At 41.8% G+C, this 26,819-nt stretch overlaps 1 protein-coding gene across 2 annotated transcripts in view; it reads left to right on the forward strand.

Moving 5' to 3' along the window:
* Positions 1-26,819, forward strand: part of OLFM3 (olfactomedin 3) — a 154,409-nt gene that overhangs the window by 123,664 nt on the left and 3,926 nt on the right. The window contains exons 2-4 of one of the 2 annotated variants that reach the window (XM_075287413.1): positions 9,919-10,065; positions 25,141-25,296; positions 25,576-25,795. In XM_075287413.1, the coding sequence (XP_075143514.1) occupies positions 9,919-10,065; positions 25,141-25,296; positions 25,576-25,795 (523 nt within the window). The remainder of the gene's footprint in view (positions 1-9,918; positions 10,066-25,140; positions 25,297-25,575; positions 25,796-26,819) is intronic. The other variant, XM_075287414.1, reaches the window with a different exon arrangement.

The following is a 26,819-nucleotide window of genomic DNA, read 5'->3' on the forward strand; positions in this document are numbered from 1 at the left end:
TTGTTGCATGGTAGTAAATTGTCACTACAAGCGTCAGGAATCACCTGCTGTCACTGAATGTGATATCCAGCTGTGCTGAGCCCAGACTGGAAAATGGGATTTTGAGTTAAGAATCCACAATTTTCTCTGATAGAAAACAGTACAGGATCTGTGGATTGTAATAACGCCAACTGTTCTACAGTACATATAGGTGATGCATAAAGACAAGCTCCAGGCAGTTTTTCTATTTATACATGAATGCAATTGACTAGAGCTACATTTTTGGTCTGGATTCATTTAACACCAGATTTAAAAAGCTCAGAGTCTTCCGAGAACTTCCACCAGGCTATAGACTCAATTTCCTTCTTCTTTTTTGTATAATTGTTTTCATTGTAGTTTTGCATTTTTATAATAAATGACAAGTTTATACAAGAAGATGCGGAACATTCAACAAGTAAGAAACAGATTAACCACACTTAAAATACAGGTCTGAACAAGGCCTCGTTCACATCTGTGTTCGGTAATTTGTTTGAGAAGTCCGCATGCCCCCCCCCCCAAACGGACTACTGAACGCACTGGCAAGCGGTGTGCAGTGAAAGCACACGGACCCATAATCTATGGGGTCCATGTGCTGTCACTGCACAACACTTGCCAGTGCGTTTGGTAGTCTGTTCGGGGGCATCCCCATGCGGACTCCCCGAATGGATTACCAAACACAAACATGAACGAAGCATAACATACATTAGTAACAAAGTTGATAAAAGTGGATAAAAACACAAGCCCAACCTATAATCCTACCCTGCTGATCTAGAGGGAGACAAAAAAACATGGAACAGATGCCAATTGACCCATATAAGGGGGAGGGAGGGGGAAGTCCTTCCAAAGTCCAAATATGGCAATAGGGTTAAAGGGATTCTACCACTAAACTAACATTTTTTCTAATGACCACATCGGAATAGCCTTAAGAAAGGCTATTCGTCTCCTACCTTTAGACGTGGTCTCTGGCCCGCCGTTCCGTAGAAATACAGTTTTTAACCGGTATGCAAATGAGTTCTCCGCAGCAATGAGGGTGGGCCCCAGTGCTGAAACGCCGATGAGCGCATCCCCATTGCTGCCCGAGAGCTCTTTCCAGCAACTCCGCCTCTTCTGTCTTCTGATGCGGTCCAACTTCCGACGTCTGCACACTAGGCTCCTTTATTGAACTACAAGAGCAAGAGCTGCCACCCAAAAATGGCCGCTGGCCGGCAGCCATTTTTGGGAGGCCGCTCTTGTAGTTCAATACAGGAGCGTACTGCGCAGGCGTCGGAAGTTGGACCGCATCAGAAGACAGAAGAGGTGGAGTTGCTGCTCAAGATGGAGGCGGCGCTGGAAAGGGCTCTTGGGCAGCAATGGGGACGTGCTCATCGTCGTTTCAGCGCTGGGGCCCACCCTCATTGCTGCGGAGAACTCATTTGCATACCGGTTAAAACCGGTATTTCTACGGAACGGCGGCCGGAGACAACGTCTAAAGATAGGAGACGAATAGCCTTTCTTAAGGCTATTCCGACGTGGTCATTAGAAAAAATGTTAGTTTAGTGATAGAATCCCTTTAAATACTGGGTCAACTTTACATCCCAAAAATTATAGTTCCCATAACCTATGATGTTTTTCGTTTCAAGAAAGACATCCTGTCCCCTCTTGAACTTGTACAAGTTATCAGCCATCACAACATCCTGTAGCAGCGAATTCCATAGTCTCTTACTGTAAAAAAGACTCAGTCTCTTGACCTTATTTGTTACATTTTTTTTTCATGAATTGTTTGCTTGGTGAAAGAGACTAATTTCCATGAGCCTGGATGATCCCACATCCTCATTTACTTCTGTATAGGGAAAGCAAAGTGGCAGTCATTATAGATCATGCAAGATGATGTCCATAACAGTGGTTACCATATATAATACAATTCCACTTACTAGCTTTGTGGAGATCCAGCTGCCCAGCAGTATTCCCAGAGATCACTGTGCAGGGATAATAATCTGTCCTCATGATCCAAACTCTTAGAAGTCAGTTTTTTGCTTTCATTTACAATTAAAATGGTTTTCCCATCAGTACATTTATGACTATATCTATAAGTGTCCAAAAGATGCAGGTCCCACCTCTAGGCAGCCTTGGCTATTTTCAGAACTTCTGTACAAGTGAAGAGAAACCTTCAGATAAACAGGTATTTCTACCTTCACTGGGACACAGGGGTGAGTGGACCCGTTCTTAAAGGTACATTCCCATCTTAAGGATCCTATCTATACTGGTAGCTTATGTAAATTGAAGTCTTTTCGTAAATATATTGCTTTTGCAGTGCTGTTTTGTTTTCCTGCTATGTGAACGTATTCCTCCCATTGGTTGCACAGCATTTCCATAACGCCAGACCTGTGTTATAGGAAAAGTGACATCACTCACTGATCTCACTGTTATGTACAGCTCTGCCGGGAGGACATTCAGTTCAACTAATTGCAGTTTGCTGATAAAGCCCTGTCTGTTATCTCTCTATGCAAACACACAGATAACACTGAGTCAGTTCTCTACAAGCAGGTGCATATTATCTGATCTGCAATTATAATAGATTTCTATTAATCATAAGTATTGTGATACTTCCTAGTGTCCTGTGCAGCGGGGGGGGGGGGGGGGGTACAGGAGGTGACAAGAAGAAACAGCAGGCAAAGCTGCTGTAAGGGAGAGATGGGAAAACCCCTTTAAGATCGTTTCCTTGACTTACAATGATGTTCTCTTGGGATTGTATGGCACATCCTGTGGATATAGCCATAAATATAAAGACAAGAACATCTCTTTAAAGTGTTTTTTCCACAAAGCAAGTTATTCCATATTCATAGGCTAAGGGATAACTAAGTCAGTGTGGATCTGATCGCTCAGACCCCCATGATCAGGATAATAGGGGACTTTAGTTCCCCAATCTGAATAAAGCAGTGGCCAGGAAGCGTGTGCACCGCCCCATTAATTTCAATGTGGCCACCGAAGATAGCTGAAGTACATTGGCCAACAAAGGACTTCACTAACAGGGAATGGGGCATGGTTTAAGACCCTGGCTAACACTATTTTGTTTTAACCCTTTATGTCACTCTCTCTATCTCCATTTGTTTCTTTCATTTTTAATACCTATTTTAAACAGAAATAATAGCCAAACTGTGTCTATACTATGCAAAACTTTGACACAAATAAAATAAGAGCAAAAATCCTGATAAAACTGTACATTTTCTGTATGTTTTTTGCCTGGTTTCACACTGCTATTGGAAAAGGGCCTGAATTACAAAGCAATGCGTCAGTGACTGCGGCGTACAAATTTCACTCCTGAAGATAGAAATAGCTAGAAGGAACAGCTTTCTTGCTGACTGAAGACTTATGGGGTTATTGTTCTCTATAATACATGGCAGTGCGGTGGAGAGAACAACAACATTTTACCTTGTGTCAGGATTCAGTAAACCCTTCTAAAACAGTCAGGCTGGAAATGTACAATGGCCAAGATTTTCTACTGTGGTTACAAGTAGACACGGACGTAAATGTGGTGAATCTTTGTCACAATATGGCGCATCTTTGGCTCATCTTAACACCTCTATTTTGGGCTAAAATTGTCCTCTGCGTTTCCATAAAGAGAGGCACCTTGACCTCCTTGAATGACTTTGTACTATATCTGTTTTATAGCAGCCATGCTATGTCATTTCAGGCTTGCCACGAGAAGTGAATGAAACAGACAGTGTGCAATGTAATCAGAGAAGAGGAGATAGCGCCCCCTAAAGCAGCTGAGGGTGTCACAGCCCACTTATTTCTCATTTATGACCTATCCTGAAAATAGTTCATTAATAAAAAAATATTTGGACAACCCTTTTAATGTAAAAACTGTGAAAATGTTTAGATGTGACACATGAATAATGTATCACTACTAGCATTACAATATGGTCAAGTACCAAATACAACACTTAAAGGATCAATTCTCAAGGTGTATTTTTCTTCGTAAACAAAGTTGCATATACTACTGGTAACCAATGGGGTATGTAGTACCTTATACTTATTATTATAATTATTATTATTACTAGTATTATTATTTATTATTAGTCCTCTGTCCACTTGTCATGCTCCAACTTGGAAATCCCACAATATTTTCCTAGAAGCAATTTCAAAAACTTAAAGTGCATGACCACCCTTGAGTACTGTTAGGGAATTGCTAGGACAGCAATTCCCCAGTAGCTGCTGGAAACCCTGGAGGAAGAGGCACAAGAGACAGTGAGCCCTAAGCTGAACCCCCCCACTGTCCCTATCCTACGCAATAGGCGGCAACTTGGAGACAATCCCTACCTATATAAGTGCACACGCCTCCTGCACCGCGGCATGTGAGCAGAGGGTGGCGCACTGACCCGAACAGGCAGAGACGTTACAAGTACCAATAGGTTTTCCAAAATTTGTATATTTGCATATTTGTAAATTAGATGTGGAAAAATACAACTCGGAAAGGCACACTGTCCATTGATGTTCCATTAAAGGAAATCTATCAATATATTCTCTGCGCTGTAGGTTGCATAATACAGAACAGAGGAATCTGAGTGCATTCAGTTAAAGGGAATGTCATTTTTTTCCACCCTAAACTGATCCAGCATGAGTAACACCAAGTAATGACCTTTCCCAGGGGCCCAACTAGCAAAGACTGGGCCCCAAACTTTTGAGTTGCCACCACCCCCACACAGCATAGTGCTCCCTTTACTGGTCCTGCATGTTATATCACCCCATTTGCACACGGGATAATGTTCCAAAGTGGCCATCAGACTTTATAACATCTCATAGTGGCCAATACACACAGCCTAATGTCCCATAGTGGCCCCTTCACACAGTATAATTTTCCAAAGTGGTCCACACACACAGTATAATGTCCCATAATGGTCTCCGCACAGTATAACATCCCATAATGGCCCATCCACACAGAGTTATGTCCCATAGTGGACCTTCCACAAAGATACAGAGTCGCGTCAGAGCCCAGGAGAGGTAAGCAACACTGGTTTTTATTTAAATTTTTTTTTTGTAGATTGTGAGCCCCACATAGAGCTCACAATGTACATTTTTCCCTATCAGTATGTCTTTAGAATATTGGATGGAAATCCATGCAAACACGGGGAGAACATACAAGCTCCTTGCAGATGTTTTTTTGCCCTTGGCGGGATTTGAACACCAGGACTCCAGTGCTGCAAGGCTGCAGTGCTAACCACTGAGCCACCATGTGGCCCCCCCAACACTGTTTTTTATGTTTGATCACCTACCCCCGTGCCTCCATTCATTATACTGTGGGGTCTGAAGAGACCCCAGAGTATAATAATAGCAGGGTCAGTTCAGATGTATTTGGTCCATACGGAAGTGTCAGGCGGATCTCACAACATGAATCTCACAGGGTTTTCCTAACAAATACTCTTACCACAGGCCCATGGCCTTACTTACTGATCCCTGCTCCTGATCCCCACCTCTGCTTCCCCTTCTGCCCTCCAGGGGACACAGTGCGCCCCATATCATGTCACTGTAAACTATATCCTGATGCCGTTCAGTGTCAGCAAAGTCATATGGGTCACCGGGGATATTCCAGTAGGTAATGGCCTATTTAAAAAAAAAAAAAATAGCAGCAAGGGCTCACTAGGTCCTCTAAGATCGCGGGCACCATGGCAGCCACTACAGCTGCTATGGTGGTACTTACACTACCGATTTTCCCTATGCTGCCTCTGGATAACATTTCTAATACTAAAAAGTGACATTATAATCTTTTAAAATGTTAGATTGGCACATGAGAATGTATCTTCTAACTAGTCACGGGGCGGAGGAACTTCATTTAATCACAACTACCACCGCAGTTAGGTAGGGTATCAGTCAGATGTCCAACAGTAAGCGAGTGTGAAAACCTGACACCTGATAATTCTGTGATTAAGAGTCCAGTGGGAGGTCCTAATCACTGATTATATTACAGTGTACCCTGTGTGGGTATACATTTAGAAACCAAAAACAGAGATACATAGGATGGCACTGCTGAATGTGCAAATAAAAGTCCAAATAGACTGGAGGTAGATGTGAGGATTACAACCTTAAATGTTAAGAGCCATGGGGGTGCTCAACAACCGGAAAAAGCAGTATGAAAATGGAACAATTGTAAAGAAATTGGAAGGGCACTCACCCACATTCAGGCTCATCTTCATAAAAGACTTCTTTTATTAAGGTAGCATATCTTTAAAAACAATTCGTGCAGGGAGGGAAAAACAGCATAGATAGGCAAGTAGGCAACAGCCGTTTCGCGCAACTATGTGCGCTTTCTCAAGCCTCAGAATGCAATTTATGAAGATGAGCCTGAATGTGGGTGAGTGCCCTTCCAATTTCTTTACAATTGATACATTTAGAAACACTTGTTGGTCACTGGACATCTAAACCCAAGTCTGTGACTCTTCGCCAACAAAACTACATATCAGTCCACTCTATGACAAATCCTACTCTACGACATGATGCTGGCAGATCGGGCTGTTTGTTCAAAGTGACAGGTTTACTTTATTTCACACTTCTCCTTATCCTAATCCTAAATTTATCCCTTAACTCTATGTCTAGGCAGGAAATTTAGAGCTTTGTATCACAAAAAGAGTGACAACCACTGAAAAGCTGTTGACATTTCTCATTTCACAAGGAGGAGTGAAAAATTTACCTTTTTGATGCGCTGTCATGTTTGGTAAATGCTATGCTGACCAAATATTATAAGGTTTTATTGGGACTGAGCAAAGAGAATACATAGAAAGTTAAGGAATAGAGATGAGCGAGTAGTACTCGATCGAGTAGGTATTCGATCGAATACTTCGGTATTCGAAATACTCGTACTCGATCAAGTACCACTCGCTGTTCGAAATGTAAAAGTTAGATGCAGAGCCAGCATTGATTCGCCGAATACTATACAGTTGGCCAATCAACGCTGGTTTTTCTCCTACCTTTAGAAGTCTTCTCCGTGCAGCTTCCCCACGGCGTCTTCTGGCTCTGAATTCACTCTGCCAGGCATCGGGCCTGGCCAGAGCCGATTGCGCATGTCCGCTTGTAGTACGGGCATGCGCAGTCAGCTCTGCCCAGGCCCGATGCCTGGCAGAGTTAATTCAGAGCCGGAAGATGCCGCGGGGACGCTGCAAGGAGAAGACTGCTCGGAGGATCCAGCCTGACCCTCACTCCTGGACTTGGTAAGTATAATTTGATCGAACGTTGCCTACCCCTGAAACGAGCATTTTCCCCTCATAGACTATAATAGGGTTCAATATTCAATTCGAGTAGTCGAATATTGAGGGGCTACTTGAAACGAATATCGAACCTCGAACATTTTACTGTTCGCTCATCTCTATTAAGGAACGTACCTTGCAGAATACGCTCAAAGTTTAAGTTGTAGATCTCAAGTCATTTCTGAACTCTAATATCCAGGATATACAGCAGGGATTGAATTGTATGGACACAGACATAGAAGAAAGGAAGTCCGCAGAGCATAAGGAATGTATACAGAAATCTAAAGTGCAACACCCTTCTATCTTCTGCCCATTTTCCCATATAAACAGCTAATGGATCTAAATTACCCCACAAAACAAACGACAAAATTCTAGCGCAGCCTCAAGAGCATAATACCAGTCATTGATAGAGAACCCCTTTAACTCAGCCTGTCCGACATGTATGAACAGTACAATACAATAATTCATTTATATCCATATAAGCTATATTGGCTGTGCTGGAAAGAAAAGATTGATATTTTTATACTTTTTTTTTCATTTTTGGTCAAGAGTTAAAAAACGGAACGTAGAATAGACTGCGCAAAGATTCATCCTTATAGAGGTTTACATCAAAGAGTTCATCCTAATTGGTGTCACATACAAAGCAAACAAGAAAATGTGACTCTTCTATAAGATAATAATGGCTCTTCAGCAGATCTTAAGAAAGGTATGTCAGATGGATTCTAGCAACTAATTCACTGCAAGGATCCTCATCCTAGACCTAGATCATTCGTCTTCCTCTAGGTCAGGAAAAAGCTTTTTATCTTCTCTACCTTAATGGTAATGTTTACTTGGAAGAGCAACTATTCTGCGGCTTTCACAATATACTTAGTCTTTCATGCTTGTTTGTCTAGCGAGGTCTTGGCGCACTTGCTCAATAGCCTCATATCCCTCACTCACACCATGGTGAAGATACAGTTGACTTCTTGCAGCAGTCTTTCTTCCTTAGACTTTTAATAAGTGCGGTGGATTCTGCGCTTATTATTGATCTCGCCCGGCTCTGAATGACACAATTCATAACCAGATTCTTTAATCAGCCGCTGATTTTCATTAACCTCTTGTAGAACTATCTCTTTTGTTCTCAATGTCAAGCTCATTAAACTTGTTTATGACTTCTTCCTTGTATCACCCGATGAGATGGGTCAGATATTAAAATAGAGTCACATTGTTCATCTTTACGACTCTTTTTTTGAAAACTCATGGTTATACAATGGAAATTTCTTTTTAGACGCAGTTATCCTTGAACATACTGACTACCTGAATTGGAGCAACTTGCAAGATTTAAGAATTGTACAGCTAGCAATTCCTGGATGGTTAGAATTCCTCAATTTTTAAGCCGTTTATGAAACTCATCAACTGATCGTCAATATGTGTATTACCATATATACTCGAGTATAAGCCGAATTTTTCAGCACAGTTTTTGTGCCCCCCTCGGCTTATACTCGAGTCAAGCAAAAAAAAAAAATATATTTTTTTGGGAGGGGGGGGGGGGGGGGTTCTATGACCAGCCACAATAGTATTGTATAGAATCTCCCATTAAATAGTGAAAAAAAAAGAAGCTTTAAAAAAAATATAATAAAAAATAAAGTAAATAAAAGTTCTAAATCACTCCTTTTCCTAGAATACATATAAAAGTAGAAAATGACTATGAAACACAAACACATTAGGTATCCATGTGTCTGACAGTGCTACTACTGAATATAGGGTATCTGCAGTGCTCCTGTTCCGTCGGGGAGGGGTTACTAGGGGCACTGCAGATACCCTATTTTCAGCCAGGCTGAATTCCAAGTGGGGGGAAAAATAACTCAGTCCTCAAGCTCAGGGAAGGGGCAGACAGACAACCAAAACACTCCCTCCCCTTTCCCAGCACCCAAAAACTCGACCATTTTATTTTTTGAAATTTTCCAGTAGCTGCTGCATTTCCCCCCTAGGCTTATACTCAAGTCAATAAGTTTTCCCAGTTCTTGGTGGTAAAATTAGGGGCCTCGGCTTATATTCGGGTCGGCTTATACTCGAGTATATATGGTATATGAGTACAGTCTATGGGACCTTACACCAGATTACTGGCTTAAAAACAACTTATAACTAACTTTGTTACAATTAGTGCAAGGGCACGACAGGGCTGGAGACACCGGCTATACCAGATTTGTCATCAGTTGTGAAATCGCAACATGTTCTCTATGGCTATTATTCTGCAATATGTGAATGGGATTAGCCAGAATCCCATCCAATTTACAGGTACTAGTTTTTGCTACGGTGTTTATGCCACGAGGGACCCCGGCCTTACATTGCGGGGTTTAAAATCTGTGGGTAAAACATGTAGCTACATTTTTTAAACACAAACATAGCGCTGTAGGTTTTTTTTTTACATAGCATTTGAATGGGATTTCTTTAAATCCCATCCACTAGGCTGTAAATTCCCATGGGTTAACTACTTACCACCATGGTTAACCCTTTACCATTTCACCTGTTCTGGACCTGGCCATAAACATAAAAGCTACCATACCAGTTCAGCATAAAAATAGACATGCTTCTCTATTTACTTATATTGTTTCCTCGCTGTTCTAAATACCCTTATGTATTATTTTGCTTTTACAAAATGTCAGAATCTTTATTTGAACTTTTTACGTATCCTCTTTTGCAGACACAAATAAGCCCCCGGGAAGGATGGCAGGTTTACAGCTCAGCTCAGGACCCCGACGGCCGCTGCATCTGTACAGTAGTGGCTCCAGAGCAGAACCTTTGTTCCAGAGATGCCAAAAGCAAACAGCTTCGCCAGCTTTTAGAAAAGGTATGTGAGTATCATAATTCTGTTTCTTGTATTCTCATAAAAAACAATTACAGTTAGATAAATAATATTTAATGGTCGCCAATTTTTGCATAAATTAATAATATAAGTGAATAAAAGAAAACTTTTTAATATATCTTATCAGCAAAAAAAAATGTATTTTTTTGCTCTTTTCAGGCTTTCTTTCTTCCCCCTTTAGCTAAACTGACTTTCACTCTGAAAATTCTGTTACACCTGTCTCAAGACAGACTGCAGGTCACATGACTCAGATTACCCATGTCTATAGAAGTCTAAGGACAGGGAGGGAGAGAGAGTTTGCAGCAGAAATACAGATCTATTGTGATGCTGGAGCTAAATAGGGATTTCTATCACAACCATATTTTATGCACATGAATATGTCCTGCATGGTTCTAAGGTTACTCCTTGAGTGATGACTTAGGGAGCAGATTCTCCTGTAATTTCTATGTACAGCCTCCAGCTCAGAGAGAAATACAGACTGTAGACAGAGCCTGTAAAGGAAATGACTACTAAATAGTGCAAAATACGGTCAGAAATATGGTCAGAAATAGGGATATTCCAAGTGTATACACACCATACTATTGAGTTATGTAAAGTTTATTTAAAGGTTACGTATCCTTTACTACTGCACATTTGTCAATGGTCAGAAAGTGGAAAAGAATGCCAGTGAGATGAATGTCTGTCCAGTTTTATGTACAGTACTTCCTGTTGGCCATATCTCATTTTGATATCCCAATAGTACAGTACACAGTACATAACTCATGGGGGCCACACGGTGGCTCAGTGGTTAGCACTGCTGCCTTGCAGCGCTGGAGTCCTGGTGTTCAAATCCCGCCAAGGGCATAAAACCATCTGCAAGGAGTTTGTATGTTCTTCCCGTGTTTGCATGGATTTCCATCCCATATTCCAAAGACATACTGATAGGGAAAAATGTACATTGTTAGCTCTATGTGGGGCTCACAATCTACATTTTAAAAAAAATAAAATAAAAACAGTACATAACTCATGAGAAGTCTATTACATCATGGGAGTCAATCGTGTTATAGGACAATGTTATTGGGCTCAACCAAACATATGCTTCAATGTAACCTGTACACTAAAGTCAGATATGGGATACTGGAACCCGAAAGTCCTTTACAAAATGCATCATATTTATACACAGAGAAGACGTCAGAAGTAAGCAAAAGCAATAGACACACAACTTGTAGCTAGGGGCCAGTGCCAGTATTTGGTTTTGACCCCCACAATAATATATGGAGCTGCTAACAGCTGTATTGGAGAACAATTTTTTGCAGATTGTGAGCCCCATATAGGGATCACAGTCCATTTTTTTTAAAAAAAAAAATCTATCAGTATGTCTTTGTAGGATGGGAGGAAATCCAAGCAAACACTGGAAAACATACAAACTCCTTGCAGGTGTTATTCCTGGTGGGAAGTCAAAATAGAGATATTTGACAAGAAGATTCCCAACATTTGCCACCAACCTAAGTCTCTATAGACATACAGTGGCATATTTTGGTCAGAAGAACATGTTTGTAATGGTTTCCCCACTGTAGAGAACTTCCTTTCTATCCAACAACAGCAACACCCTAGTAGAATGGGAACTACCTGCACCAATCCAACCACACGACCAGGTGACAATCAGTATGTATGAACCTGGAGACCCAGCAACAGCATTGACAAGACACAGCCAGTATGGGTGCAAAAAATAGGGAAGAGCCTACACAGCCATTATCATCTGGTGCTAGACATGGTTGGACCAGCTACAGAGCTCAGTCATCTGCTACAGTGGGTTATATACAGGGAGTATCTCATCAAGGTATGCCCCTGACATATTCCACTGTAGATCATAAAGTGACATACACTCACCGGCCACTTTATTAGGTACACCATGCTAGTAACGGGTTGGACCCCCTTTTGCCTTCAGAACTGCCTCAATTCTTCATGGCATAGATCCAACAAGGTGCTGGAAGCATTCCTCAGAGAGTTTGGTCCATATTGACATGATGGCATCACACAGTTGCCGCAGATTTGTCGGCTGCACATCCATGATGCGAATCTCCCGTTCCACCACATCCCAAAGATGCTCTATTGGATTGAGATCTGGTGACTGTGGAGGCCATTGGAGTACAGTGAACTCATTGTCATGTTCAAGAAACCAGTCTGAGATGATTCCAGCTTTATGACATGGCGCATTATCCTGCTGAAAGTAGCCATCAGATGTTGGGTACATTGTGGTCATAAAGGGATGGACATGGTCAGCAACAATATTCAGGTAGGCTTTGGCGTTGCAACGATGCTCAATTGGTACCAAGGGGCCCAAAGAGTGCCAAGAAAATATTCCCCACACCATGACACCACCACCACCAGCCTGAACCGTTGATACAAGGCAGGATGGATCCATGCTTTCATGTTGTTGACGCCAAATTCTGACCCTACCATCCGAATGTCGCAGCAGAAATCGAGACTCATCAGACCAGGCAACGTTTTTCCAATCTTCAATTGTCCAATTTCGATGAGCGTGTGCAAATTGTAGCCTCAGTTTCCTGTTCTTAGATGAAAGGAGTGGCACCCGATGTGGTCTTCTGCTGCTGTAGCCCATCTGCCTCAAAGTTCGACGTACTGTGCATTCAGAGATGCTCTTCTGGCTACCTTGGTTGTAACGGGTGGCTATTTGAGTCACTGTTGCCTTTCTATCAGCTCGAACCAGTCTGGCCATTCTCCTCTGACCTCTGGCATCAACAACGCATTTCCGCCCACAGAACTGCCGCTCACTGGATGTTTTTTCTTTTTCGGACCATTCTCTGTAAACCCTAGAGATGGTTGTGCGTGAAAATCCCAGTAGATCAGCAGTTTCTGAAATACTCAGACCAGCCCTTCTGGCACCAACAACCATGCCACGTTCAAAGGCACTCAAATCACCTTTCTTCCCCATACTGATGCTCGGTTTGAACTGCAGGAGATTGTCTTGACCATGTCTACATGCATAAATGCACTGAGTTGCCGCCATGTGATTGGCTGATTAGAAATTAAGTGTTAACGAGCAGTTGGACAGGTGTACCTAATAAAGTGGCCGGTGAGTGTATATCAGACATATACTGTATACATAGACACTCATTTGACATATACTAGCTACAGGATAACCTATGGGCTCATTGCAGAATAAGGTAAGGAATACTCCCAGTGTATACGGCTGATGTGTCTGGAAAAGAAGATGTGAACTGAGCTTAAGACGAGCCGCTCTGGGACAGAGTAATTTTTCTTTCATTTTCCTTGTAGCACCGGCTACAATTTTCACAGGACATAAGTCTCTTACAGTATTTTAATATTAGAACAATGAGTACAACTCATTGGGCACAACCAGTCCAAAGTAAAAATATAGAGCAAGAGAAAGAGGGAGAGTGAGATAATAGAAGATGAAAGAAGGATTTTCGTATGGATTACACTGGTGAATGAACCTTTACTGACAAAGCACAATGTAGCCGGAGTGTTGATGATGAGCTGCCACTGTGGAATAAGGACAGTTATAGATTTTTTATTACATAGCTTATGTAAGGCATCCAATTTCTACAAGACATGAATATAAGCTACCAATAAGCACTACTGTGAGGGCTGGGGAGAAAATCCATCAATCTTTTAAACCATCAGTATGGCAGGCCTCTCATATTCCGTCCCTTCAGACACCCCTGATATAGAAAACAGTACACTGTCTGTGCTTACTGCAGACAGTCTCTTTTCGCTGACAAAAATTGGTGTAATGGAGCAGTGTAGGAGCATGTAACGTCTCAGCTGCCAGACAGTCTGAAGTGCCGGGTTGTAAGGCAGAATGCCACACTTGCATATTTATGAATGTATTTAATCTTATGCATGCACACAGATACGTAAGTCTCCTTGGCTTGCGCCATTAGAGACAACACAAGGCAATATACTAATAACCTCTCGAGGATGCAGCATATTAAAACATCGGAGCTGATTTTCTAACCCTGTCTAATACTCTGAAAGTGTAAACTTCGACTAGACAGACTAACAGTGCGCCAAATGTATCACCAAGACTTACATAGTTACATAGTAGATGAGGTTGGATGAAGACATCGGTCCATCAAATTCAACCTATAACCCTACAATCCCTACAGTGTTGATCCAGGGGAAGGCAAAAAAAAACCCTTGAGGCTTATGCCAACTGCCCCATTTCAGGGGAAAAAATTCCTTCCCGACTCCAATCTGGCAGATTGTGGGGATAACGTCCATCCTTAGGGAAAGACCACCTTCTCAGGTGTGTGGAGACTTATACAGCCATAGTTGCTCCACTGCAAGGGAACATGGGAAGAATGTGCAAATCTGTCTCCCAAGATGTAAATATGTACATCTTGGGAGACAGATTTGCATATTCTTCCCATGATCCAATCTGGCAGTCAGTATGGATCAATGCTTATGCTGGATGATGCACTTTTCTAACTGTACACCACCTATTGCTTGATTTTCTTTGTTCCAGGATTTTGTTCTCAAATTATGGCACATTTTAACCCCTTCCTACTGGAGGAATTTTTCGATTTTTGTGTTTCATTTTTGACTTTCACCCTTCCAAACCCCTTAACTTTTTTATTTTACCGCTCTTAGGGTCATTTAAGGTCTTAATGTTGGTGGGACAAATTTTCCATCATGTTGCTACCATTTATTATTCTTTACAATGTACTGAGAAGTTGGAAAAAAATTCTGAATGAGGTGGATTTAAAGAAAAAGTGCATTTGTGCGATTTTCTTATGAGCTTCGTTTTTACGGTGTACAATCTAAGACATTTACCATATGGGAAAAATATTTTTATAGATTTGTAGAGCGGGCGTTTTCAGATATAGGGATACATATTGTCTATGTGTTTCACAGTATTTATGTAAGGATTTGAGTCAGGGTCAGGCGGTGCAAGATGACACAGCTAGGGTGCAAAACTGTGCAATTAATGACAAAAGGGGTCGTAGGCCCTGTGGTTAGAACTATGCTGTTATATCTGAGGTGAGCATGGAATCAGGGAGGACAACAAGTCCCAACGAAAACACAATAGAGTAGGCGAGGTCAGACGAGCAAAGGGTTAAACCAGGATATCAGAATAAAGAGCCAAATCAGAAGACAAAGAACAGTCAAATATGAGCTGGGTACACTGCACTAATACGCAGACTGAAAGAAACACAGACAGGATAACTGACAGAGCAGGAGACCAGGGAACACAAAGTGAATGGCTGGCAAGGATACAAACCTGGGCGGGGTTTAAATAACAGCAGAGAAAAACACACCCAAAACCTATGATGGCTAATGGCATAGAGTCCTGAGAGTAGGGAAAAGATTTAACCCCCAATGACCTAAGCGCAACCAACAGTACTCTTAACACGTCTCCAGGGGAGGCGCCGCGCAGCAAGGAGACCGCGGCGACTCCGTGTCCTGACAATTTAAGTACTTTTATATTTGTTCCAGGGAATGGGGGTGATTTGAACTTTTAATTTTTTTTATTTTTGCATTTATTTAGACCCCCTAGGGGTCTTGAACCCCAGGGGGTTTGATAACTAATGCAATGCATTGCAATGCTAATGCATTCCAAGAAAACAGCTCTTCTATTACAGGCTGCATAGGGTAGCCTGCAATAGAAACTAATGAAAGACAGGCCTGGGAGCCTTCACAGACAAATTGGCGGCGCCCACACAAATGGTGCCTTGGTTAGCTTTGATCAAGGCGCTAGAGGGGTTAATGCCTGCGATCAGTGCGAGAACTAATTGTGGGCATTAGCCCCAGGTCTCTGCTGTATAAAACAGCCGGCTCCATAGCCTGTAATAAGATCTTGAAAGCCCCATGACATACATCATCTGATAGGTGCTGTCACCCTGAGCACCTCAATATTTTGTTTACTTAAAGGGAGCCTATCATTGGTATTCTAGGCATACCTTTCCTGAATAAATCCATTCCTCCATATTCTCTAAAAAAAAAAAAAAAAGTGTTATCCTATATGCAAGTGAATCTACTTGGAGCATAGGGGGCATCACACCCACGTTATCAGCAACAACCCTTCTTCACCACCATCAAGAAGGTTTGATGCTGATGACGTGGGTGTGCAGTATTCATTTACATACGGTAGATAGATAGATAGATAGATAGATAGATAGATAGATAGATAGATAGATATGTAACACATCTATACATACTGTACGTACGGTATGCAGAGATATGTTAGAAGACATTGCCTCCAGTACCTGCACAATGCCTTGCACCTTTTGAGTTGTGAAAACAATGTATTACAAACTTGGAATAGCAATCTTAGCAATTCCTAGGAAAGTTCCAAATCTAGAATCTGCCCAAGTAATTCTCTACTACTACTACTATGTACAAGGCAGGCGGCTGTGCACATTTGATCAAAGTAAAATACAATAAACTCCATCATGTTTGGAAGTACATAAAAGCAAAAGCAAATATATTACTGGTTGCTATGGTTTTATAGAAAATGTATCAAAACTATCTTGCTCACAGTAAAAATGATTTTTTTTATTTTTTTTTTTTTAATGAAATAAAATATATTCTCATTATTTTAAAGATCAAAGGAGAAAGACAAATAAGCCTCAGTAAAGGATTTCATTGCCCCTTAGGAAGTGTAGATTGAAAAAATGCTAATTTGTTTGTCCAGGAGGATGACATGGATACAAATGAGTCTTCTTATCCTGTTCTTCGGAGAGACATTTGTTTTTTTTTTCTTCTGCACTGCAGCACTATCTATGTGTATTTTATTACAAGTCTGACATGACTATAATCTCCAAACAAAAAAAAAATTCCTATTTTAATTTTACACTTCATATAACTTTATGCCAAAAGTAATGTTCCCCTGTTGCTGGGTGCCTGGGCATGCCGACAAGCCCCTCTGACACAGACACCAAGTTAGAAGTAGCAGGAACAAATAGTATCAGTCCTGGAAGACAGAAATTGTAAGATTGAGGCCAGGGCCCTGGGGGCCAGAAACGCTGTGATTTGCCTATGGTGTAAATGCTGCGAGAAAAATCGCAGTGTTTTACAGTAACTGCAAAGTGGATGGGATTCTTGCACCCAATTTATTCTTGGGATCCCATGCCCAATTTATGGTAAAAGCAGCACAGACGCACTGCGATTTCCAAAACTGTGCCAATTTTGGAAATCGCAGCATATCTATTATATGTACGGAAACGCGGCGGATTTCCCGTAGATATAATTGTAACAAAAAGTCCACGGAGGAAAACTCTGAACTTTCTGTTTAAAGTGCTGCGGGAATAACTGTGATGTGTTCCTGCCGTGGTTTTTCCCACGGGTCATCCCATGGGGCATTAGCCTAAAGCAGTTGTCCTGTTACATGAATTTCAAAAGAAATTATGTCTACTCATAGGATAAAGGGTAACTTGCCAATTGGCAGGGGCCCAAAACTGGGATGTTCTGTACTGCAGTTTGACTAGAGTGCTTGGTTGGATAATCAGGGTAAGTTCACACATAGTTTTTTGGTCCGGAACCTGAAGCGGAGGCCGCCTCAGTTTCCGGACCAAAAGCCAGGTAGCCGCGACTGAAACAGCGCCGCACCTCCCATGAGGCGACCTGAAGCGAGCGCTTCAGGCGGCGCTATGTCAGGGCCCCAGGGAGGGCGGCATTTTTGCTTCCCTAAGCCAGTCCAGGACAAGCTGTCCTGGACTGTTTTAGCACCGAGCGGTGGTTTGGGGAGGCCACTGGAGCAGCGCTGCTCCAGCAGCCTCCCCTCACGCTCAGCCAGAGAGCAGGTCCTCTCCGTGCCTGCTCTCTGCCTGCAAACGGCGCTAATCCCCGCCCCCTCCGCTCGGCCACGCCCCCTCCTCCCGGGGGGGGGGCTTTCTGTAGTTCGCCACGGGCGGCGAAAGGGGAAGGTTCACCCCTGGACTGAAAGCCGATGCACTGCACTGGCATCCAGCCGCGCACTCTGCTCCGGATTAGGCCCAATGAATGGGCCTAGTCCGGAGGAAGGAAAAACTCCTGAGTGGCTCCCATTGATTTCAATGGGAAACGTCTTTTTGGTCAGGATTAGAGATGAGCGAGTAGTATTCGATCAAATACCTCGCTCCCATAGGAATGCGTATAAGCAGGCGAACACCAAGGGGTTAAGCGTAGTGAATATTTGATGCGCTTAACCCTTTGGCGTTTGGCCGCTTACACGCATTCATATGGGAGCCAGGTATTCGATCGAATACTACTCGCTCATCTCTAGTCAGGATTTTGAGGCAGATATGGCCTAAAAAGCTGACCAAAAAACTACCAGTACATTCAGTGTAATAGAAACAGCTGGAGAGGGTAACTTGTCAACTCTAATTTTCTTGTACCTTAAGCCCAGGGCCCCACATAGCGTAAAAAATGTGGCGCTTTACAGGTACCTGCAAAGAGGATAGTATTCTGACTAATCCCATTCACACATTGCAGAATAATATCCACAGTGAACATGCTGCAATTTAAAAACCGTATGGATGTCAATTATACCTACAGAAATGCTGGCGTTTTCAGTGTAGATATATTTGAAGCAGAAAGTCTGCGGAGGAAATCTCTATGGACTTTCTTTGAAAAGCGCTGCAGGAAAAAACACCTAAGGACAAGGCTCCACATTGACAAAATGCAGCAATTTTGGCTGCTGCGTTTTACTGTACTAGCAAAGTGGCTGAGATTAATCTCCTCCGCACTTTGGGGAAAAGAGCTGCAGAAAAGCTGAGTTCCAAAAACACTTTCATTTTTCAAAAACAGAGCATGTTAATATTAACTGCAAAATCACAAATGTTTTCCTGATATACATAATAAGAATGAAAAAGCAAAGAGAAAAATGCAACAAAAAAAATCAAATGAAACTCTGTGCGGAAAAAAAAAAAAAAAAACGCAATGTGTTTTTGAAGTTTTTTTCGTCGGTGTTGTTTAGCTATGTTCTGCTACATGAGGCCTTAGCTTTAGGATGGATTCACACCAATGCACAGATTTACTATTGTGTTTACTATACGAGACACTAATGTAAGCGTGTTGCATTTTTGGCACAATGTGGCACATCTTTAGCACAATGTGGTGCATCACAGGAGTTTTGAATCTCAGGAATAAGGGCTATTAGCATAAATATGCCACAACGTGCCAAAATTGCGTTGTAAAATAAAGCCAACTAAGCCAACTAATAGGTGGTATTAAACTTAAATTAGAAGTCTAAAGATACTCCAGGTTTATCATCTAGCATCATGCACTGTCATAAATTTGGGGTATTTTCAGAGTAAGTTTGCACTGTCTAACTAGTAGTAAATTTGGGCTATAGTCTTATTAGGGAAAAAAAACATTGCATTTTTGTCAGGTTTTTCATCCCATTTTTAGTGACACAAAAAGCTTAGTCTAGATATTACTCAAGCCCCATGTTGCAAGCCGCAGCCAAACAGTGCTGCAAATAAAGACTTTCGGAAACATGGTTTTCTATGCAGTTCTTTTCACAGAAAGTGTGCAGAGTCTTCCTGCAATGTGCAATGTGGGACCACAGCCTTAAAGGGGGTGTCTAGGATGAACTGATAGTTAACCCCTAAACTAAACTCCCTCCCCCACCTAACTTCTAATTTACTGCAATTTAAAAAAAATAAATTATAATTACCCTTATCCCTAGAGCAGTCATGTGACCACCCCAGGGACACTTTCAGGACACGCTTCCGAAACAGAATGTCACCATCACTCTTCCCCCTCCCCTATCCCCATCAATACTTACCAAACTTTCCTGTGTCCGGGAACAGCTCCTCCCTGTCTTCCTGTCTTCTAGCAGTGGGCAGAATAGGTGAGCCAGGGAGACGGGGAAGGGTGGGAGGAGCTAGTAATAAGCGGGATTGATAAACTTAGTGAGATAGGGAGGGTAGGAGGAGCTAGTAATGAGCAGGATCAAGTCAGTCAGTGAGAGTGGGAGGGATAGACTTAGTGAGATGGAGGGTTTTGTAATGGAGTAAGAGAGGAGGGGGTGCGAGTAAGAGGAAACTAGTGCAGTAGCTACACTGGAAGCTGCACAGCAGGAAGTTACACTTTGTAAACAAAGGCAGAGAATGCAGCAGCAACAAGAGACACCCAGAAATGACTCCAAACACTGCTAAAGGTATATGGGTAGACTTATTAACCCATCACTAACACACATTTATAAAAATAAAAAAATAACAATTCTTCCCGGAAAACCGCTTTAATATTTCTTTTTATCCTTCTAGTTGTATCATTAATGTAAATCATGGAAAAAACTGTGACAACACACAAAAAAAAGTGGCCAAAATTCCTCCAAAATATTGAACTACATACTTCTATATTTCTTTTCGTGTGTTTGTCACTTTCCATGCCTAGAAGGAAAAGTGACTAGCATGCCCTAAGAGTTACAACTAACATATATATAATTTCCCCTATTGTATCTCCTTACCTTGCTACAAAAAAGTAAAAAATAAAAAGACAAATGAGATGAGTTTCTTCTAGATGTGGAGTTATAGCCTGCTAGAATCCTACCTATTTTTGTCATGTGTCGCTGGCTTTTTCCACCAGAGGGCAATCCTAAAGCAATAATGGAGAGATCTGTCGTAGACCTTTGCAATTCTGGTCTAATAGTAGAAATTCTATCATATTAAAACATATTTTTATGTAGAATAATAATAATAATAATAATAATAATAATAATAATAATAATAATAATAATAATAATCAGATCATCCTTCCAGAGGAGATAACACTTTACGTGATAGATCATTACAATTCTTTTTCCATCAAGTATCCTTTTCCCACTCAGTACAATAGCTCAGGGTACATTAGAAACCTGACAGAAAATAGCTGGTGTCTGAATAGAGGCTATCAAAACAAAAAAATCTGCAAAAAAATTCAAATGTGAAGCCCCCTTCCATTTTAAAAATGATAATGAGATGGTAAATAAATAGATGATGTCATACTTCACTATACAGTCTATCATGACTAAGCCATTAACACCAGTGTGAAAAGAGCTTTAGAAATGTGATGGCAGAGAAATTAAAGGGGTTTTCCGGGCAGAATGTTTTTATTTTTTCTATAATAATAATACACCCATATACCTTTAGTAGTGTTTGGAGTTATTTCTGGGTGTCTTTGGTTGCTGCTGCATCCTCTGCCTTTATTTACTTGGTGTTAGCTTCCTGTTGTGCAGCTTCCTGTTTAGCTGCTTCACTAACTCCCTCTCACTCAGAACCGCCTGCTCTCTCACTCTTACAAAACACTCCTAGCCCCTCTCACCCTCACTGTCTCACTAAGTCTAACCCCTCCCACTCTCACTGACTAGAGATTCCACCCATTACTAGTCCCTCCCACCCTTACTGTCTCACTAAGGGTAAGTTCACAAAGAGATTTTTGGACCGGAACCTGAGGCAGAGGCCGTCTCAGATTACAGTCTAAAAACCGGGTACCCGCATCCAGCCGTGCACTCTGCTCCGGATTAGGCCCAATGAATGGGCTTCTTTTTTCCGGGAGCCGTTTCTTTCAATGGGAGCCGATTTCAATGGGAGTCATCTTTTTGGTCAGGGTTTTGATGCGGATATGGCCTGAAAACCCTGACCAAAAAACTCTGTGTGAACTTACCCCAAGTCTAGCAATCATACCCATTACTAGCCCCTCCCACCTTCCCCTGTCTCCCTGGCTAACCTATTCCGCCCACTGCTAGAAGAGAGGAAAAGGGGAGGAGCTGTCCCCTGAACACAGGAAGGTTTGGTAATCATTGATGGGGATAGGGGAGGGGCCCGAGAAGAGTGATGGTGACATTCTGATTCAGAAGTGGTGATTATCACAAAGTGTCCCTGGGGCGGTCACTTGACCACTCCAGGGATATGGGTAATTATAGATAAAATAAGTAAATTAGAAGTTAAGGGGGGAGGGAGTTTAGTTTAGGGGATAATTATCAGTTTACCCTGGACAACCCCTTTAAGTATATATTTTAGTATATAGTGCCGAAATAAAAAAATTATGTTATATCAAAAGCTGCATGTCAAACAAACAAAAGCAGTTTGCTGCTGCTCTTATGCCGCTCTCAATGTCGCCAATAGCCAATGTGTGAAATCAGCCTAAATTTTTCTATCATTTTGTCTTTTATATGCAGACTTTGCTTATACTATAACAGTTAGATATTAAAAAAGTTCATTTTATAAAAAAAACTTTACAAAATAGATATGATAAGGTATAGAAAGCACATTAGAAAAAATGCTAAGATAGGAGGGTCATAAATGGTTAAAAAGCTCCTTGCAGCTCAGGTGTTCTCGGCTCTCTGGCGCAGATGTGCTCCCGCCAGTTGGGTAATAATCATTTGGAATTTGTCTGACCTTAGAAATTAGGGAACAGGTGAGGAAATATCACATTATTCACAGCAGATGAATAAGAACTAACCAAAGTTGATTCTATTGAGCACTAATAATACTCCCATTGTATAAACCATTCTCTCTGTATGGACATGTGGGACTGACCTAATGCAGCCAGATACCGTTCATGAATGAGGCAGAAAGAACACATTGCATACTAACTGATATTCTCTATCATAGGCCTATTATTAGTCACTGTATGGTGTGAGCGATATATGGTTGTGTATGGACACCAGCATGCAACCATATAAAGAAATATTCACTTTGTTTCTAAAAAAAAAAAATGAAAAATTCTAATAATTTCACATTTTTATAGAATTCCTTTATTAAGCTGCTGACAAAGTGTAAATGCAGACTGGTGATCAGAAATGATGCCAGTGGACCTAAGGGTGAGGGGCAACCAATTTGGTCCTGGCCACATCCATAGCTGCAGGTGGAAGCAGCCTTTGACTTAGCGTAGATGCGACCAGCGGCATTGTGTGCGCTCATTATTATTATACTCCTATAGAATGCTTTAACTACTGACCTAGCTGGGGCCAGGACACACATAGCCATTACTTATACACTGCTCATAAAAATAAAGGGAACACTTAAGCAATACAATGTAACTCCAAGCAACACTGATTGACAATCAATTTCACATGCTGTTGTGCAAAAGGAATAGACAACAGATGGAAATTATTGGCAACACACTCAATAAAGGAGGGGTCTGCAGGTGGGGACCACAGACCACATCTCAGTACCAATGCTTTCTGGCTGATGTTTTGGTCACTTTGAATGATGGGTGTGCTTTCACACTCGTGGTATCATGAGACAGACTATACAATCCACACAAGTGGCTACAGGATGGCACATCAATGCAAGCTGTGGCAAGAATGTTTGCTGTGTCTGTCAGCGTAGTGTCCAGAGGCTTGAGGCGCTACCAGGAGACAGGTCAGTACACCAGGAGACATGGAGGGGGCCGTAGGAGGGCAATAACCCAGCAGCAGGACTGTTACCTCCGCCTTTGTGCAAGGAGGAACAGGAGGAGCACTGCCAGAGACCTGCAAAATGACCTCCAGCAGGCTACAAATGTGCATGTGTCTGCACAACCAGTTAGAAATGACCTATGAGGATGGTATGAGAGCCCGATGTCCACAGATGGGGGTTGTGCTCAAAGCCCAACACCGTGCAGGACACTTGGCATTTGCCACAGAACACCAAGATTGGCAACTTCGCCACTGGCACCATGTGCTCTTCATAGATGAAAGCAGGTTCACATGTGACAGACGTGACAGGGTCTGGAGAGCGATCTGCTGCCTGCAACATCCTTCAGCATGACCGGTTTGGCAGTGGGTCAGTAATGGTGTGGGGTGGCATTTCTTTGGAGGGCCGCACAGCCCTCCATGTGCTTGCTAGAGGTAGCTTACTAGCAGAAAAAGGAACCCATTTTTCAGCTCTGAAATTCCATACCAAATTCCTTATCCTTACCATTTTCCTCTGTGTAAATGGACCCTTAGCGGCGTGCTACTTTGAATGTTTCTGTAGATCACCATGTAGATGCTTTCATTGATGAGAGCTACAGTAAAATAACATACACATTCAGAAGAGGGTGCCGATTTGTAATGTTATCCTCATGCTTCACGTGATCAGATAATATTGAATTTGCCTGCATATGGGTACTGGACATTATATAGGCACTTATGTTATCTATAAATTGATAATGAAAAAGCTAAAAAAGAAACAATAAAGAAATGTAATGAAATAGGAATGTGAACAGGGCTCCACACTCCTTGCATCAGCTTTCAATCTATGTAGACAGTGGGGGTTCAGATACTGAGTGACAGAACAGAGGAGAAATGTGGATTGTCTCGTAGAAGGTCTATACATGACTGAGGCGGGGGCTGGGCCCAGAATTTGCTGGCGCAATGTGTTGCTAAAGATTAATCCCTGCAAAATCACTGATAGACACATTACAGAGATTCATCTCTAATGATACATCGATCCAGCATAGTCTAGGTATAGAAGGAAGGTACTAGGACACAGGGCTGCCTGCACATTTCTATATCTGCCAATACTGGTCCTGACTTGTAATAGAGATTTCCATATTGTCCTATGGTCCAATGAATCAGGTACAAACCTCATTGGTCATTTTATTTTAACTCATCTGTTTTTAAAGGCTTTGAAACTGATAAAATCCAGTTTGCCGAACGCTAAAAATGGAGCTATTGACTTGTATTGGTCAGTCCGTCTCCAAAAACAGACAAAAATACGACTTGTCCTATTATTTAATGCTTTGTTAAAACAGTCCTTTAAAACAATGGACATGTATGTGTCTCCATGGAAATGATCTATTACACATCCGTTTTTCACATTTGTGTGCGGCCATAGCCGTACACTATAATACCTTCCTATAATACCTATGCACCTAGATTTAATCCTTACCTTTCATAAAAGGCACCATGAAGTATAACATTGCAATACCGTGAAGTGTTGTAAAGAAATTGCAAACACTATTTACCTATATTTTTATCAATGGCTTTATGGCTGTATCATATTGTATGTTTTCCCTGTTACAAACTGTATTTATCATAAATTTAGTCAATCTGTATTGTCAATCTCACTTAGCGTGAATTGATCTACTCGTAGATATCGAGTTTTCCGGTGACATTTTAATTAAAATTACATTACTAAACATTTTGTCCCAATTCTACAGGTGCAGAACATGTCACAGTCAATAGAAGTGTTGAACTTACGGACGCAGAGGGACTTCCAGTATGTACAGAAGATGGAGACTCAGATGAAGGGACTAAGGTCCAAATTTAGGCAGATTGAAGAAGACCGTAAAACACTTCTGACGCGTCACTTTCAGGTAAGAGTGCCAGAGGAAACAACAACTTAAAGGGGTTTTCTAGCAAGTGATATTGATGACCTATAAGGACAAGTCATCAAAATCAGATCAGCAAGGGTCTGACTCGATAGACCTCACTGATCAGTTCAGTGGGGGTCCACAAGTTGTTATATTCATGAGCGTGTTGCTCATGGAAAAATAAGTCTAATTTTTAGGAATTAACAATCGTTCCTTCAGCCTGTCCTATGTTTCTGTCATATCACCTGAGAATCCAATAAAACGCAACCTCAACTCTTACAGGATCTGAAAGAAAAAATGGATGAACTGCAGCCACTAATTCCTGTCTTGGAGCAGTATAAAACAGATGCTCGGCTGATCACACAGTTCAAGGAAGAAATCCGAAATCTCACGGGCATTCTTACCACCATTCAGCAGGAGATTGGAGCGTTTGACTATGAGGAGCTGCACCAACGGGTTCTGGGCCTGGAAACTCGTCTGAGAGAGTGCATGAAAAAACTCAGTAAGGCTAAGCTTTGGTTTGAGGATTATTTACTCTACACTCAAATTATATAATTTGTATTATTCCATTGTATTACTCACATTCACATTCTGTTTCAATGTGCCCATGTACTGTATCTAAACTTTGTCACAGGAAGAGGTGGCCTTCTTGCCCATGCTGTCCAGAAACATGGCTTTATCTTGGTTGCTATTCAGGATCACTTTCGTTCACCCAGAGTTAACGCGCGCGCATTCTCGCATGTCTACACGTGTCAGAATGTGAGCGCTCAAAATAGATCCCATTCATTTCAATGTGTCGATACGGGCGTATAACGCGCATAATTTTGTGGCCGCAAAATTACGCACGTTATATGCCCGTAACGACACAATGAAATGAATGGGATCTGTTTTGAGCGCTCAGGGCGAGTTCACACGGAGTTAACGTGCGCTCATTCTGGCACGTATACACGTGTCAGAATGTGAGCGCTCAAAACAGATCCCATTTATTTCAATGTGTTGTTATGGGCATATAACGCGCGTAATTTTGTGGCCGCAAAATTACATGCACAAAATTACGTGCATTATACGCCCGTAACGACACGTAATGAATGGGATCTGTTTTGAGCGCTCAGGGTGAGTTCACACGGAGTTAACTTGTGCTCATTCTGGTACGTATACACGTGTCAGAATATGAGCGCTCAAAACAGATCCCATTCATTTCAATGAATCGTTACGGGCGTATAATGCGCGTAATTTTGCAGCCGCGAAATTACGCGCGCAAAATTACGCACATTATACACCTGTAACGATACATTGAAATGAATGGGATCTGTTTTGAGCACTCACATTCTGACACATGAGAGGGCGTGGCTGTGACAACCTCTGATGTTATCTCAGAATTGCTTAGCGTTGGTGGTTCCCCTTAGGAAGTAAAATACGTTTGTTAGCAATAACACCCCTAGAAACCAGCATTTAGTGCCATCAGATATTCCCAGTAAACCATTTGAAACCACTTTACCAGAGAGAACGCTTTTCCGTTTCCAGCC

This window comes from Leptodactylus fuscus, chromosome 9 (genome assembly GCF_031893055.1).
Source record: "Leptodactylus fuscus isolate aLepFus1 chromosome 9, aLepFus1.hap2, whole genome shotgun sequence".
In the NCBI taxonomy this organism is placed as follows: Eukaryota; Metazoa; Chordata; class Amphibia; order Anura; family Leptodactylidae; genus Leptodactylus; species Leptodactylus fuscus.